This window comes from Nymphaea colorata, chromosome 1, assembly GCF_008831285.2.
Source record: "Nymphaea colorata isolate Beijing-Zhang1983 chromosome 1, ASM883128v2, whole genome shotgun sequence".
Taxonomy (NCBI): domain Eukaryota; kingdom Viridiplantae; phylum Streptophyta; class Magnoliopsida; order Nymphaeales; family Nymphaeaceae; genus Nymphaea; species Nymphaea colorata.
The window spans coordinates 19,176,786-19,195,165 of NC_045138.2; the positions used below are offsets into that span (position 1 = coordinate 19,176,786).

General features: G+C 38.8%; 2 protein-coding genes across 3 annotated transcripts; one reads left to right on the forward strand and one right to left on the reverse strand.

Moving 5' to 3' along the window:
• The first annotated feature begins 371 nt into the window (after positions 1-371).
• On the forward strand, positions 372-1,220 carry LOC116267475 (ferredoxin C 1, chloroplastic). Its single transcript, XM_031649208.2, has one exon. The coding sequence runs from the start codon at positions 478-480 to the stop codon at positions 931-933; it is 456 nt and encodes a 151-aa protein (XP_031505068.2). The 5' UTR covers positions 372-477; the 3' UTR covers positions 934-1,220.
• Positions 1,221-4,057: 2,837 nt separating this feature from the next.
• LOC116267450 (uncharacterized) lies at positions 4,058-17,973 on the reverse strand. 2 transcript variants are annotated; one of them, XM_031649182.2, is made up of 3 exons: positions 16,886-17,973; positions 11,095-11,402; positions 4,058-4,600 (listed from the first exon to the last, which is right to left on the reverse strand). In XM_031649182.2, exons 1-3 carry the CDS (start codon positions 17,878-17,880, stop codon positions 4,248-4,250), a joined length of 1,656 nt encoding a protein of 551 aa, XP_031505042.1. In that variant the 5' UTR covers positions 17,881-17,973; the 3' UTR covers positions 4,058-4,247. The 2 variants fall into 2 exon arrangements, with proteins under 2 accessions (XP_031505042.1, XP_049933274.1); XM_050077317.1 differs by lacking the exon at positions 4,058-4,600 and adding an exon at positions 4,656-4,801.
• Between the last annotated feature and the right edge of the window lie 407 nt (positions 17,974-18,380).

An 18,380-nucleotide genomic window follows, 5' to 3' on the forward strand; every position in this document is an offset into this window, starting at 1 on the left:
TGTATCAAACGTTGCCGATGGTTAAGAAACCGTTTACCTTATCAATCGATGTTGAAATCATCTTACATTAACCATGTTATTATTACTAAATCGAAGAAAAAAAAATTAGTTAATTTTCGTGTTCTTTGTACCAAATTATATATTTTACCATTTACTTTGCTAAATTAAATAAGGAAAATCTAACTCGCCGGGACGACATTCACCGATCAGATCCGAACAAAGCTAACCATGGTCCAAGCCAACGGTCTCAGAGCACACTGAAACTGAAAGTGGACGGAACACTTACAACTCCGAAGGGCAATCATTTTACACAAAGAAGAAAAGATACACGACCGTAAATACCAGGCACATACCATGCCCTTTATGTCCCATGTAACCAATCCCCTTCTTCAGAACCTTATCCCCTGCCGCTTCTTACAGAGTCTCCTCTCCACTTCCATCGTTTCCTCCCAAATCGAGCTGCAGAGAGCGAGGGAGATGGCGACCCGTCTGCTCTTCCAGCCGCTATCTCTGAAACCACTCAACCAATCCGCTCCCTTCTCCGCCACCACAACCACCAAGCTGAGGGTGGAGACGAGACGGAGGAGGCCCACCAGGCAGGTAGCGGTCGCGAGCACAAAGAACTACAAGGTGACGATCGACCACGAGGGCAAGAGCACGACGCTGGAGGTTGGGGAGGACGAGAGCATACTGGAGAGGGCGCTAGACGAGGGGCTAGAGGTCCCCCACGACTGCAAGCTCGGGGTATGCATGACCTGTCCCGCGCGCCTCGTCAGCGGCGAGGTCGACCAGAGCGGCGGGATGCTCAGCGACGACGTCGTCGAGCGCGGCTACGCGCTTCTTTGCGCCTCCTACCCGCGCTCCGACTGCCACATCCGCACCATCCCTGAGGAGGAGCTCCTCTCCCTTCAGCTCGTTACCAGCGCAGAGTGAACTTCTCGTCCCTTCCATGGCGACTCGAACCTTCTGAAGTAAACAGTGACGCTTCGCTTGTGGGCTGCACTTTTTTAGTTGTTACCTTTGATTCTCAGAGAGAGAAACAGAGAGAGCTTTGCTTGTAAATTTTGAAGTTTTGGTTCTTTATCTTCAACAATCAGCAGATCTTTTATCTTGACTTTATGTACAACTTGCTGTTACCAAAGCACCTGGTAAACTACAGAGAGATGTTATTGCCCTCTTCCTTTCTTATGAATAATCTATAAATGAAGTCGCATTGCACATCTCTCTGAAACATGGATGACGTGTGCAATCCACTGTAATCCTCAGAGTGGGAGACCAAAAAGACGTCTGTCTTAATCGAGGAAAGGAAAAGGTATGCTTCACGACTCTCGGCGACGGACGATGCCGAAGCATATAAAATAATGAGGAAAAGAGTCCACCAAGATTACTTAAGCTACAAAATGCGATACTAAGAACCGCTAGTTAACATAAGCCCTCAAGATTTTACGGTACTTCTTTCCTGGTGATGTTGGTGAAAATCTGAACGGAAATAAGATATTTAGCCCAATTATGTGCTGCCAATAGAGAATAATACACAAATATACAGTAATTGTTCTAGATCTCGGCTGATGTCAAAGGATCACTTGATACTTGGGACAGGCATGATTCATAGCAGTTAATTGTCGGCATCCGTTGGACCGTTTCTGAAACCAGATACGACCCTATGGGCTTCAAACTGTATTAGCGATTTACAAATAATTTATATTAAAAATAGCAATCAATTTCTAATACTGTTTTATTTAGATATCAGCCGGTAGAGGCATATAGCGGCAGATATGGTAAAAGGACGACGCAGCGATTTCTACGTTAATCCATGTGAAAGGCTCACCGAACAGTCACTTGGAAAGAAAAAAATAACACTGGAAGAATATGAATAAACAAGGAACGATGGTTTTAATTTTTTAAAAACACAAAGAATGTCCGAGGAGAAGACAGGAGGATGGAAACAAGACGAGGAAAAGAAACTTTGAAGACAGGAGGATATTCACGTCTCCAGACCCTTCCATCCTCTCTATGTGTTTGGATTTTACAAATTTATACGTTTTCCAAAGGAAACGGTCGACGGCGTCAAAGGACACCTCTGACGTTTGAAAAGGAGCCTTTCGTCGATATAGGTCTGTCCCAGATCCTTTCTTCCACCATTCAAACACACCATCAGTGGCTATATGAAAGGTGGAAATAGAAAAAGCAGAGAGAAGACCACCCATCACACTTCCCACCACAACGCAAGCGAACCTTCAGTGGGCATTGGGAAGTGGAAATAGGACAAGCACGTAAGAGGAGAGAGCGCCCGCCATTTGATCCTAAACAAGGTAATTGATCACCAAGAGCCCCTGCAACAATGTTCTGCAGAATAGATATCTAAAGGGGTTGTACAATTCCCTACACAAACAATGGCACTTGAGAAATAAGCAACTGTACCATCTAAAGATTTCTTCTAGAAATCATAGGCAGAGGGGTACACTTTGCGAGAACCATAAACAGGTCCAGCGGAAGTAGTTTCTATTGATGTTTAACAACGAGACCTAGCTACTAAGATGAAAAATGAACAAGTACAGGAAGTTGTGAAAGCATGAGAAACATAAAGCAAAATAAAAATATCTGAAAACCAGAAATTATATGCATAAAAGCAGACAAACAAATCTGCCTAAAAATCAGAACCCGAACTCGCTTAAGTGCATGTTAAATCATGAGCAAAATCCTGCCTTTTCGTAAAAGCCCGCCGACGGATTTAAGAACTTTCTTAATCACAGGAAAAGTAATAAGCACAAGAACTTTGTTAAACACAAAAAGTTGTCTTTTCAAAGAACTTTTACCATAAAAGACTCATTCTTCCTTAAAAAGGAACAGCTTTTTAAACCTAAAAGAAGGATAAATCTTCTGGACAACACTGAAACAAGAACCGACAAGCCTAAGCAACCACTCCGAACCATCGCATAGTAGATGATTCGAATATTATAGATGAGCAACACCCCGAGTTCAGTCTAAGTGAAATACATAATACGACATAATATAGCAGGCATCACAATTTAAAGGCTTGAAGAATCGCAGAAGTGGAATCTCCTCACACCAAAACCGAGATTGACAATCATGATAATAATTTGACCAAATACCTTCATATGAAGTAGGTTCTTCCAATTTGAGGTCCAATTTCACATTTTGTTCAAATTCATGAAGAATCACGTTCTGTTATTAGATATTAGTATTGAATCTGCAGGGCTTCAAGAAAAACTTCCCGATGCCCTCCATCAGATATACCTGATCTCGTGGGGAGAATTTGAACTTCAGTCTCCGAATTCTCCACTTTACGACCGTCAGAATACATGGACAGCATAGCATGCCTTAATGACAGGAAATAAAACTGATGCCACATGCAAATATAGCATGAACTTTTGAAGAAAATGAACAAAAAAGAAGGAATTCAGTTAACCAAATTTCCCATGATATGGAATTCCAAATCCCAATTCCATAGAATAACCATCCCTCATGATATGTAACCTGGCTGACTTGTAGCTAGTCAGTTACACAGCTGGACAGACCAATACCACGAGGCATAAAAGGAGCCATTTCCTAGAAATATCTTCAGAAGCTTCAATTAAATTAAAGGATTAAAACACGGCGCCTAATAGGTAAGGTCAACCAGAAGGGAATAAACCATCATGTAGAACTAACTGCCACCAAACTCACATTATTTGACAGCACATGATGAAGAAGCGAGGCAATCAAATTAGAGCGAGAGGTAAATGCAACTGCCAAATGTGCAAACGGCAGTGTAGGAAGGCAGCTTCAAGCTGGAGGGGAAGATAGTTTACATGAAACCATAAAGATCAGGACCCAGTACCAAAGCACAAAGAAGAGAATGACTCTATTGGAACGGTGCTAAAATTTTACTAAACCATGCTAGTGGTTCTGACCTACAACAGATAAAATCAAGTCTCACAAATGTACTTCAGGTGATCTTACGATGAAACAGAGGGCTGGTTGATGTAGTCCACCACTCAGGGACTTCATTCACGAGGATTAATAAACAAAGAAGCAAATAAAGAAAGCCACCCCAGAAAAAACCAACTCACTTAAACCAACTCATGTACCTTTAAAAAGTGCAAGGCTAATCTGCCATGATATCAATTACTAGTACAAGCATTTCCAGACAAACTTATCTACCCTGAAATATATCTCGTGAAGCTTAGAACAGGGAGCCTTTTTAGTGCTTTTGGGATCTAGTGGTCCCATCACCAATGTTTGCATCAGTCTGACAGATCAAAATCCCTTCTGCTCTTGATCAAAGCCTTCTTGCGAAGATCAAAGTCGACCTTTTCCAAGTCAAAAGCAGTACCAATATAACCATAAAGGACACGTTTTTTCTCACCAGTCCGCTCATCCACTTTTACGAGGTCAGGGTTCTTGTCATCATCACTGGAACTGGAAGCTTGTACACGTGCCCAGGCTCTGCGCCCATGGTTGTCTTTCTCAAAAAACTCAGCTAGGTGCTCACACTCCTTCAGTCCTGCTGGGGTAGCAGCAAATTTGACAAGTGTGATACCAAGATGGCCATCCTTGCCATACATGGACTTCGACTTTCCACCACTGAAACCAAGTTCTAGAATACCAAAATCATAAAACCCATATTAAACTACAATCAGGTGAAGATGGAAACTGTCCAACTCCCAAGAAGAGACTATCCACAAGAAACGATGCAAAGAGAAGTGTTGACAAATAGATTCACCTTGTATAACAGATTTACAATGTAAAAGCACAGTTTTATTTCAGTTTCCCATACAGCAGACTGCAGCTGCTGTTTCTGACAACAGCAAGAGATGATGTTCAGGTTTTTGTGTAAACAGTAAGTACCAAGTACCCATGCACTGAAGACATTCAGAAGAAAGTACACACTTAAGACATGGTATAGTAACATATTACAATTAAACCTTCAACTTCCTCACTAATATATCTTTAAACTACTAGACAACTGGTATAGAATAGCAGAATCCGTTTAAACATGGATGACCAGCCTCATACAACATATCTCTGTATATTGTACAGATAGCGAGATAGAATGTCTAACATCTCATATATGAAGACAACAAAAGATGTTCTGCATCAAATGTTCAGGAGCATATATAGGTAAACCTTACCACCCAGTCACCAGGTTTACAGTTTTTCTTGTCAGACTAAAATAGGATGTGAGCAGGTAAGCATCAGTCAAATCAGAAGTCTGATCTTACATTTGAGATAGTGTCTGTCGGTCATTAAAATTGATAACAAAGTCACCTTCAACTCATGAACTTAGGGTTCAACACGCAACCTCCATTGTTCATTAAGAAGGCAAATAGTAACATAACAAGTGGCTACCCATGTTGCATAAGCACGGGTGCGTTATGCAGGTTTGGTGCAAGCGTGGCAATTCCAAAAGAACTTGGACGTAGGTTCAGCAAGGGTCATGTAAGCAAAATAATCTTATATATACATATATAAAAGACAATTATAATATTGAGACAATAGACTTGCACCTAGAAAAGCTAACAGATACCACCATCTATGACTACGTTTTGTTACTACCTTGTATCCTTGTCCGCAGTCTAACCAAATATGCTATTGATTAGTGTCCTACCGAATAAAATGTTCAATTACTTTGGACCAGGTTACTAATATATGACCCAAAGAAAAAGGGGAAAAACCGCAGCTACAAAACCATGTCAAAGGAACAGATACAATTTTTCCTTGAAGATATCAGGAAGTTACAACTTGCGATATGCAATCAAACACACTCATTTACTTCATCTAAATATAGCTATATCAACTTGATTGTATGACATTGCCTAAGACACAAATGGCGCATTACTTTATTCAGTAATACAAGTGATATAATTCATAATAAGCAATCTATTAGCTACTGCATTTATTTACTTCATCTTAGTACAAGTATAAGAAGAGACAACTTGTAACAAGCAGAACTCTTGTTTCTCATAGGAGCTAATTATGACACCTTGTCCATAGTCTAACCAAATACATGCCCATTGATTTGTGTCCTACGACATGGAATGCTCAATTATTTTTCCACCAAGTTACTAGAAATGTCGTGACCTGAAGAAGAAAAGTAAAAGACCATGACAAAAGATAGATACAGCTTTACTCGGTGTTATCTGTGTAAAAGACCATGACAAAGGATAGATACAGCTTTACTCGGTGTTATCTGTATCTTATGACACGCAGCCATATCTTACAATGTGTATCCTATACGTCAGAAAAACCTATACAATATGAGCACGATACACAAAATGCATGTGCATCGTGCCTGTGTATCCCAGCCATACAGGCCATATCTTACGTTCTCTGTTTTTCAAAAAGAGGTCTGATGCCCCTTATAAAGAAATCATTGTCTTAAGGAAGAAATCACAAGCTTGAAGGGATGAGGATGAAGATGAAGAAGATAATGATTATTGTATTGATTGACAATAATCATGATTGTTATTTAATCATAAACATTATTTCAATTTCTAATTTGACAGTGAACGAACAAGGGTTATACATTTTGATGTGATGTAAAACACTCTAAAGTTTAGTCTTTCTTTTGTTAATGTGTCGTTACTTATGAACGATAAATCATGGATCTTCATTATGTATGTAATGAATTTTTTTAAATAGAACATATTTTTCTAAATTTTTCTGATTTTTTTCTATTTTCCCATTTTTTATGAATTAAAAAATAAATTTAAAATATATTTGCAATATGCTTACAATACGTGTTAGTTCGGCCAGACGATACACCTTTTACAACATTGGTTTTACTTCCTTGAGGAGTTCAGGAAGTTACAACTTGGGATGTGCAATCTGACACATTCTTTTACTTCAACTAAGATTCTAAATATACCAAAACACTTGCATTACCAACTTGACTGTATGACATTGCCTAAGACAGATATCCTGCTTTACTTTCTTGTGTAACACAAGAACCAATAACTTATACTAAGCAATCTATTACCTACTGCAGTCATTTACTTCACCTTAATTCACAGTGTCACAAAAAACGAAAAAAAACGTGTTTTTTTTCTTGTTCATCTTTTTCATGTCCTTTAATGCCAAACAGTTTTTTTTTCTATTTTTTATCTGCAAGTCTACTTATTTTTTCATGTTTGTGTTATTAGTTTCTCACCTACTTTATTTTTCCCCCATTTTTAGTTTTCTTAAATTTTTAAAAATTTACCTTAGAAAATATGTTTCAAAATAAAGAATATACATCAACATAAACAAATAAATAACATAGAAAATATATATCAACGGCTCTTCCAGCAGTGTGTTTAAGAAACCTATGAAAAACATTAAACATATGGACAACCAAGCAGCCCCCTAGTCAGATATGAACATCAATCGAATTTTCGCATCCAAAGAATAGAATAAAAAGTGAGGTGAAAAAAATTAAATCAAAGTAAAATTAAGCAGTTTAGATCTACAAGTACCCAAGTGTCAAAGTACCCATTTTGGGTACGGGTACGGCGACACGGGTACGTGGACCTTACTGAAGTACCCATGTGACTTAGGTTATAACAAGCCGGACTCTTGTTCCTCAAGGGAACTAGTCATAACTCGTAACATATCAAGTGTCGACATGGTTTGAGATTAATCATGAATCTAGAATTTTAAGAAAGTTGAATAGCCACATATACCTGAATTTTATACTACCTTGTGCCTTGGTTTGTGAACCATTTCGGGATGTGAACCAGACTGAAAATGGATGGATCATATCCATTAAAAGGTGTCCTCAAATCAGTTTGGTATAAGCATCAAATAAATGGAAAAAAGAAAGAAAACCATTTTCTTCCGCATATATCAAACATGATGAGGTCAAAGGCATAAAAATTGCAATGACAGCGGTCATACAAAGATATGGAATGGCCCACATGTGGAAGAAAAAACCTGGAGATACCTTTACCAGGAGGCTGGGCGGGGTTTTCTCCTCAATGTTCAATTGCGATTTCATATTTCCATGTAACCCCTTCCCTATAAGATTGTGAACTAAGCACAATGTTGAGATCTGCTGTGTTAGATTTTTATATTTAAACACATGTGTCCTCTTTATATATGTGTGTACTGTGCATATATTTCATTAATATGCATATATGTGTGTGTGTGTGTGTGTGTGTGTGTGTCTACACATTACACACACGCACACATAAAATAGTGTGTACATACTGTACAGTGCACATAGGTATTTATGTAAGGGTATTGGTGCAATTCTAATGTTCAGTTGGTCTGCCTTTTTTCTTTTCAGGTATTTTCTATTTTTCATTTTTTCTCCTTATCTGTCTGGTTAAAATTAGGACTGGAACAGTTGACCAGTCTCAAGAGGACAACCACCGATCGAGTTAGTATCTCCACCTTGAGAAACTACCATTTCATTTATTTAGTAACTTAAAATGCTATAAATTTCATTATGAGATGAAAGAGGTGTACTAGAAAGTGCACTTAAATTTCATTATGAGATGATAGAGGTGTACTAGAAAGTGCACTCAGGGCCCAAGCATTCCTTGCCTCAATCCAGGTTGACCCTACCAAGAAAAATTCACGGTCCTTTAGATAAAATGGTCCCTACCAAGAAAAATTCACGGTCCTTTAGATAAAATGGTCCTGATCATATTACCACCAAAGAATTTCCACAATTCATATCGCATATTACAAGCTCATGTATCTCGAAGAAATGTCCTATGCATATAGGAAGCATACCAATAAAGGAAAGAGTTTGCCTTGGAATTCATCTCTATGATCCCCCACGTGCTTGCTAGCTCGGCAGATCACCTATCAAGCACTTGCGAGCAAAATAGACTATCTAGAAGATTTTTCTTTTTCTTCAATAGTGTTATTCTACATTCAAGCAGATCAGATAATGCACACAATATTCATTTCTTAAACAAGCTTGCTCTCCAGTAACCTAGAAATATTTACCTCGTCAAGGGTGGGAATGGTAAGTTTTACATGTGTGAGAATGAGTATTTGATTGTGTATTTAGCGAGATGCTATCATCTATTCAAATCCATCCTAAAATGGTGACCGTGGTGCATCACCTTCTCATAGATGTAACAATTGCTAAACATACTGAGTAATATCCCAAAGAAAAACACAAAAGAGAGACAAGTGAAGATCTTCTAGGACCAGTAGGAACTACGGCGACATGCTCATTCAAGCAGTACATAGTGAACCCACACTTCAGAAACAGAACACAGGGAGTAGGAAACAATTTAGCAGGGAGAAGGTTGTTGCCAATGTGAAATGATAAAGCAAAATGGAATGCTATTAACAGAGGATCAAGAGTTAGCACAACTGGAGAGCCTTCACCATGGGCAGCTGGCATGGACTCGAGCCTCAACAAGAATTTTGTGGGGGCAGAATTCTCCAGTCCAAGCACATTCATAGGGATTAAGAAGCCATGCCTCAGAGTTTTACACTGCTGGGGAGGTACTGTGGGTACGCCAGATTAAACCAACATGGCTAGATCTTACAACCCCAGAGTGGTTTCTATATCTAAAAACACTTCAACGTGTCAACAGATAAGGATGAAGGATGTGTTGCACTATCATTACCCGTAATATATTAGAATTGGAATGCAAAGGGACATTCCAAAATACTTCAATATGTCAACAAAAGAAGAACGTTGCGCTAGCATTACTTGTAAATATGTTAGAAGTGGAATACAAAGGTTCCAATGGTAGCTAAAGCAACAAAAACTTTAACATGTCAACTGAAGAAGGATGTTACACATGTTAGAAGCAGAATTTAAAGGTCCCAACGGTAGCCAAGAAGGAAGTAATACAACCCAAATAAATTTCATCCATCAAGCACAGAATCACAGATATCAAACATTACTACAAAATAAAAATCTTACTTAATTCCAATAATATCACAACATCTTCCCTTTCCCAACTTTTGACACATGGGTACTGCTGTGAAGGCAGTGTACCCGTACCGGTCAGGTACGACAACAGTACTGGTACCGGTACTGTCCTGAGTACTTTTTGGGTACTGGTCAAACAAGACCAGATACGGTCAACTTACCCAGGACCATATCCGTTGGATTTAGGACTGTCAAGTTGACAGCCCTTTCCTACCCAAAATTTTGGATTTCCATTTTTTTTTCTTTACACCATTTACACTCTGGAAATGGATACAGAGCTGCATTTTCATATTTTGTTCAAGTTTTTTTTTCAGAATCTACAAATTTTCAATCATGAACGTACAATTTTATTTATATATATATATATATATATATATATATATATATATAGAGAGAGAGAGAGAGAGAGAGAGAGGAGATGAGCAGGACTAATTCCATTTTTACAACTGACACTTTGAGCCCTTGGTTTCATCCATGGCTCCAGATCTCCATTGTCCTTTTAAAAATGAAATAGTAAAAGGAAGGTGGAGGTAACCACCTTTTTCTTAAAGAGGAAACTAGACCCCATCCAAGCATCTCTCTCTCTCTCTCTCTCTCTCTCACACACACACACACACAAAAACAAACACACTTGTTCCTTAGATTGCTTCTTTTATAATTCAAAAAAAAAACTCTCAATTGTCAGAACTTTTGCAATAAAATAGTAGAACACTCATAGTTCGACAATTTTTCCTATTATCCTCTTCCTTTTTTTGTAGAATTGATTAATATCTCCCAAAGAAGGACAAATTTTAAAAGAATTTCCATAAATAAACTTCTCAGAAAATAGCCAAGCAGGATAATTGTCACCATGATTTAACAACTGATATTTCTTCAGGAAGACTGCCAGCAAAATTATTCAGCTACCAAGAAAGTAGTTTTTTTTTTTCACCAGCCCTTTGGAAACATACATAAGGTGAAATGAAAAAACTGACCTGGCAAATGTGGCCCCAATTAATTTAACTATTCACCTCTCCTATGCCAGTTATTAATCGCACGGAGAGAAATGTGGTTCAACCCCTAATCCCCCTCCACATGCTGGCTATCAATAGGGTCCAGATTTCCCTTTCCCTTCAATCAACAAATGGCCCCTAATTGACTAGAAAATGTAATGCAGAACTCCAAGACTACATAATTAATTGAAGAAAAGAAAAGAGAACTTATATCACCTTTAAGTTTGATATCCATCTCCTTGTTGCCCATACCATCCATGCGACCATCCTTTCTCCTTCCAGTATTAGTATTTTGAATAATGACCAATGGGGGCCATATAACGAGATCATCTCTGTTTGCTGCTGCATCCTCAGCAGATAGGGACTGATATATTTTTGAGTTCTCTGGCTGCTTCATATAGCTCCATCCCATCAGAGAACACAAAGCTTTGTGCAAGCCAAGGTGATCGATGCGCAAGTCTGGATTTTGTGCATTAAATGCATGCATGATAAGACAATGCACGTCTGTGAACTCCTTGGATGTCCTGTTTCAGTGTTATGACAATTCAAAGGAACTTTAATAGAACTGTCATGATGGAATATTCAAACCAGAAAGACAGGATTCAGAAAACCATAATATATGGGTATGACAGTTTCCATAATTAAATGACTTATGCACCTAAGCAGAGCCACAAAGATTCCTTGTGAATGGTGAAGAAACTGCCCCCCTACACCACTTATCCATACTTCATTATTAAAAAATTAGTATGACCTCATAGAAGAACGTACACATTGTCTAAAGACTCTAAACCAAGAATCAGACACAGAAAAAATAGATTCACAAATTACAACGTAAGAAAATAAGGCTGAACAGCCAGAACATTAAGTGACTAAACCCCAAATAGTAGTTAAGTGCCTAACTATTCCAAAACCACCCAATGATATCAGCCTACTATTAGTGATCAGCATCATCATCCCAATGCTTTTCCACTAGTAAAATTAACAAACATTAATGATCAGCACAAATCCAGGCATCGATTGACTGTATTTTAAGAATTAAGCAAGGATGGAGTTGAAGATCAATGAAGTTAGCTAGGCCACTTGGTTAAACATACAACAATATTCAAAACTTAATAAGTAACAACTCAAACTTCCATTAAGCTAGATATTAGGACATGATACTATGAAGTTTAACATTTACACCCAGTCAGCCAGTCTAGCTAACAGAATGGCCACATAATTGTCTATGAAATGTGAAACTATTACTCATTGCAGCAATTTCCCATGTCCTTGTCACATCCAAAAGTTGATAGAAGTCCACAAGCAAACAATATTATTCCAAAAGAATGGTTATGACTTGGCACTGAACCACCCACAGAAGCATGATGGAAGCAATAGAAGATGAACATGCCAAAGCACCTGCCACCATTATAACTGCACAACCATGACAATTATGAGAACATACTCCTATCTACTCAGACTGGCCCAAGAAATGAACTCATTAGCATATGAAACGTCACCTCCACAATCGGATGCAAAGAAGAACATGAGCCAACCATATGCCACCAAAAAATTAATCATATTTTATTATATTGAAAGTTAAAAGTTTAGGTATCTAAAATAAATAGTCAAAAGCTCCAGACAACAACAAATACACCCTTATGGCGAGATGATTGCAAGACATCAAACATCAATTTATGAATGAAGACACACATGCACAACATTAAGCTTGTTTGTCATATTGATAGAAGGGCATAAACTATTACCGCTACATGCCCGAAAGAAGAAGAAGGCAAATAGGCAATGAAGAGGAAAGATCAGAATACAACCATGAATTTTGTTTTGAAAAAACAAAAAACAACAAAATAGCCCATTCAAACTTTTAGAAACACCTACATATTCATGGCTTGTACTTGATCTTGTTCAAGTTATAAGGTGAACATGAAAATAGAGAAAAATAGATGAAATGACTAAAATGAAAAAAACGTTATGGTACCATGAAGAGAAAAAAGGTACCATGAGAATAGAGAAACATTGGAGGAGAGAATAATGATAGAAAGAAGAAAGGGAATAGTCGAGAAAGCTTCACTTTCTGTAAGCAAAAGATAACAAAAATAAGAACACACAAATAGGATGTGCCTCGGTTGGAGAAGCTTGTGTAGCACCACCTCATCCTTAGGCCACGACCAAGGGGTATTGATGAAGCATTTTTAGATCCACAATTTTTCATGCTAGTATTGCATTTCAAGCACTCATACTTTCATGCATATGTATACCTCACTCCAAGCGATGGATTTTGAGCTTCAAGGAAATTGAATGAAAAGATACTTCTAAGACAATTTAGGGAGAAGAACTAGGTAAGAAAAGAGAAAATATAAAATCCAATCCACAGATCCGACAATTCAAAAAAAATCTCCTCCGAAAGCTGCATTCAAACACTAGAACAAAAAAAATTCTCAATATGTAGTTTGCACCATTCAGAGGCAGAAACAAGGGTGTAGCTGTAGGGGTAGAAGGTTGAATTTTTCTACCCAAATTTGAAGGTGGGGTGGCCAGACACCAAACATTGTTGGGAATGGGAGATATATCATTGAGTTTGTAACAAGAAGAAAAAGAAGAAGAGGAGCACAAGAGAGAAGGGCATTGGAGAAGGAGTGGGAGCTTGAGAGAAGAATAGTGAAAAAAATCTGGCCTACTGTGCTTGCTGGTGAGGTTGGCAGGGTGGTGGGAGTAGGAGAGAACATCAATGAGGACTCCATTGTCCCCACATCTTCCAAAACTAATGGCACATCAAGTGCTTCCATGGCGAATGGAAAGTGCCAGAGGAAAACTAACACCACCTCCACCAACACAATGACCATTGAGCCCCTACTCTTTCATTCAAGCACAAGAACAAAATAAAACCATATAAATTACCTATGTTATTCAAACACCCAAACAATATATCCTTGAATATCTATGTATCACTCACGATGATTTAATTAATGTTGTCAAACACTACCCAAAACTTAGAAGTATAAGATCCAATTAGCACAAGATTGGATCTCAAATTCATCTCAAACTACCAAGGTGGATCCAAATCCATATCCATGTTTAAACTTTAATCAATCATGACAAATAGCTATTTGTTTAATCGTGACAAAAATAAACAAAAATACAAAGATAAATTTTTATGCAAAAAATGAGAACATCTTTCATTGAAGACTGGAAAATGGAAGGACTTGAGGGGGCAGGAATTTGTTGGAGAAGGAACAGACACTATCAAAAAAGAAAGGAAAAAAGGTATTCTAAATTCCAGTCCAATGCACCTTGCATTGTGCCTAGATTCAGAACAACTTTGAAAGTTATGACACACAAGTGCCGCTATTAATCATGTGGTACCCATGTCCAACAGGTACTACATCGGGTACCTATGGCCTTAGGTATAGTTTAGATACAGTCAAGGCTGCTTTCCTCTTCTGTGTTATTTATTTGTGCTCTAAGAGCAATTTTATTCTCAGACTATGTTGTTTTGTTTGTTTAAACTTTAAATTCTTATTTTTTTCATTTTACATATTATATATATATACATATATATATATATATATATATATATATATGTATGGCAGCATTCCCATACCCAAGTCTTTTGAAAATTCTCCACACTATATGTCACAGTGGTATGTGGGATATGCGCACATACCAGTATCATTTTTTTCTCATTTTTGTTACATTTCATATTTTTGTTAGTTTATTTATGTTTTATGAGATTATATGTAAAATCGTAAAAGTAACTGTTAAAAAATGTCTTAACAATGTGTTGTATAACAATGTGTTGTATAACAATGTGTTGTATATATGTGTGTGTGCCTGTGTGTGTGTGTGTACACACACACACACTTTTCTTTGTCGTACCCCTGTACCAAGATTTTCTAAAATTGCCGTACCCGCTTCCTGGTACCCATACCCAAACCCGTACTTGGCTGTACCTATGTGACATAGACTGGCACCCATACCCATATGACATAGAAACAAGTGAATCAAGCTAGTTGCTGAAATGTAGGTAAGTTAATCTAATGACGAACTGCTACTTAATAATCAAGAAAAGTTTGCCATCAAAAGCACTACAATAATACAATTGATTATTTAAAAAAAAACAGTCTAACACCCACCCGTAATGGATATTGCCATTAAAAGAATTAAATTCTGCTACTAGATTATAACAACCTTGGAATAGAAAGAACATCCCACCACATCGAATACAGAAGAGTGAACAAAACATCAGTAAAATCACAGGTTTTGTCAAGTTCAATCGGCCGTCAAGAATGTCTTCGTAGGAATAAAGAACTGTCAATATCAGACTTTGTTTTGTGCTATGTTCTATTATTAAATTTGTTCCTTTTCTGAGATTTTTTGAGTTATAAAGCTTTTCTCGACTTACCAAACGCATCTCCACCAACATCAAATGCAGCAACTGCAAGCAAATAACTAGCAGATGCTTAATAAGTAGAAAAGCTAGCCGAGACATAATCCTGTCTCAGTAGTCGCCAGGAGCAAGAGAAAAGAAAAGCCAATGTAATACCATCTTTAAGCATGTAAGCAAATATGTAACTATATATCTCCACAGATAGAAAGTACATAAAGTTCTGAAACACTTTACAAGGACTAACTCATGCAAGGTCGCAACAACAAAATGAATAAACTGAACAAAGAGGGAGAAACAGTCATCAGAGTAGTAGACATGGAACAGGAGAGACACATGAAACAAAGAATAATGAAAAAAGTTAGCACCGACTGCAACCTAAAGCGCATCAACTGACACTCCAACGATTTGAAGTGATGAAAACTATATATCAAAAAATTTTAATAAATACGGAAAAATTATAATAAATAGACCTACAACAAAATGCACAACCGTACAGGAACCTTGACCCTTGAAAGATGATTAATAACGAGGCAAAGCCGCAAAGTCCCAATCCCATAAAATTCACAAAACTTTTGCTATTGTTGCCTGCAAACAGACTGGAGTATGTTGGAACTCTGAAAGTGTACGAAACAGCTGGATTTGATGATTATAGGAAATGTCACCAAGTACAGCAAACGAAGTCCATAAAGATGTTCATCAAAAGCCATGTTCAACAATCACCGTACCTATTTTACATCTTACACATACAGAAAACAACATTATCTAGTACATAAGTGAGCAGATCTGATTCCTCATGTGGTATGGAGGGTACCAATGGTATCTGCAAAGTATCAATGACCAGAAGAAAAAAGAAATCCCAACAAAACCACAAGGTTTCGCTGACACCATTTAAGAATGTACCTCCACGTCCATGACCATGAAAAGATCATGTGCATGGCATTCTCAGGTCTTTATGCAATTGATGCCGACCAGTATCATGTACTTTTGTCGCTTAACACAATCAGCAGGCATTTTTCATAACACAGTCGGCAAGCAGTTGCATAATAGCAAACATCTAAGCAGCAAAGAATCGGACGATTAAATCAATCACATTCTCGTACATGACCCACAAAAACAAGATGCGATTGCCAATTTCAATAGTTCTAAATACAGAAATCCAATTTCACTAGCCGTCTCTACTAATAACTGATCCTCTCAAAAAACTTGCATTCTAAATTTTATATCACTTATTTCTCCACCTTTCGCCCATCTTCCAGTCAAATCACCTTCTAATTGAATGGAAGAGGACCTGCCGCACTTTATGACAAATATTTTGAACCCACAGCACAGAAGAAATTATCCGTAATTACTACGAGTATATAAACGGAAAAGCAATGCCAAGTCCAACTCCAAGCAATTACATGGGCTGGGACCTCGAGAACCTGGAAATTGTTACGTGATATGCATCAAATCTGCCTACAACTGCTCAAAACGCTAATCCTAAAAAAAAAATTCGCCCTGCAAAACTCGCGCTCCTTGATGACATGGTAACACCTTTGTTGATGAATTAGGAAAAGATACATCAAAGAGGTCGGAAAAGCAACATACATAATTAACTCAAACCCATTCGTTCTACTAACAAACCTGCCGCAGACGACGCATCGTACAGGGCCGGATTTACCATCATCTAGATATAGCTTCCTCTGTGCCACGTTCTCGTTTAAAACCTTAGTTAACCTAAGAAAAGCTTTCCTCAACGCGACCTTGTCCACATCCAGAATCACCTCTAATGTGTTCTTTCCCTCGCCCTCATTCGGTCCTCCGTGAATTTCACCATGCCTTTGAACCTTCGGCATGCGTAATTCGTCCATCACCCTGCCAGAACTCGGAATCAGCGGGTTGCCGGAGACGCCGGGGAGGCCATTAGGGTTTCCATACTGCAGTATCTGCTGATGCCTCTGCCGGGCGATCTCCTCGTCTCTGAAACGTGACCCGTAGAACCTGTCAGGCTCACCAAAACCTGCATCATCTTCCCCGTACTTCCTCTTCAGAGGATTATCCAAATTCCGGTAATCCTCACGATCTCTTTCTCGTGGGAAACCAGAATCGAAACGTTCGGGGCTAAACCTCGGGGGAAAAGGCTTATCCATTCCGATGCGGTCCAGGCCCCGCGGATCAACTAATCCAGGATGAGGAGGCCCGTATGGATAAAGTCTATCATCGGCCGGTGGACGCCCAGGGGGAAGATCGGGCACACTCCGATGTAGCGGGTAATCTGGCGGTAAAGCAAAGTACGAACGGACACTTCCATCCGCCAAGACAATAGTCCGACGCTCTAGCATGTGGAAGCCGTAAGCAGGGGCCGGAGGAGGGACCGGAAACCCGCCTCCGCCACCAGGACCAGCGTCCTGCAAGGACAAAGGCGGACCACCGGAGGCGGGCGGAGGCGAGGGATTTACGGGAAGTTTCGACGGACCAGCAGCCACAGCGGCTGGTGAACGAGCAACCTCCTCCTTGAAGGGTTTGGGTTCCGCAGGCGACTTCTCGGCCGAGGGGTTGTTGCCCTCCCAGCGGCTTTTCCGGCGTCCCGAGGAAGAGGGCGAGGGCGAGATTTTATGCGAAGACGATTTCCCGGCCATATTTCCGGCGAGCCAGCGAAAGCAGACACCGGAATAGGGAAATGAAGAATAATTTATCCGAGCACCAACATCGCTTGCCAAAGAAGAGACGCTCTAGGGCATCCACAGTGCCCGGCCTCCAGAGATAAATGGACTACGTCGGGGGATCGTACGGAACGAAAATTTTCAATATGAATTAAAATTTGTCCTATAATTCCAATAACGCCTTCACTCGTGGCTACTTATTGCAAGGTGTTCCCGGTAAAGAGTAAATTAAACGAATTTGCATTTTTACATGAAAAGATGCAGAACTTTTTATAAGAAAATAAAATTGTTACAAGTAAATGGACGCAAGGCTTCTTATTAAAACTGTTATAGGCTAGATATTTAAATTTACCATTAAAAAGCAATATAAAGTGTTGCTAAATCATAAAAAAATTATTTTATACCATGTATACTTTTCATATTGGTTTTCAAAAAATTTGTGTCATCCAGCAACATTCGGCGGTTGGCCGATATCA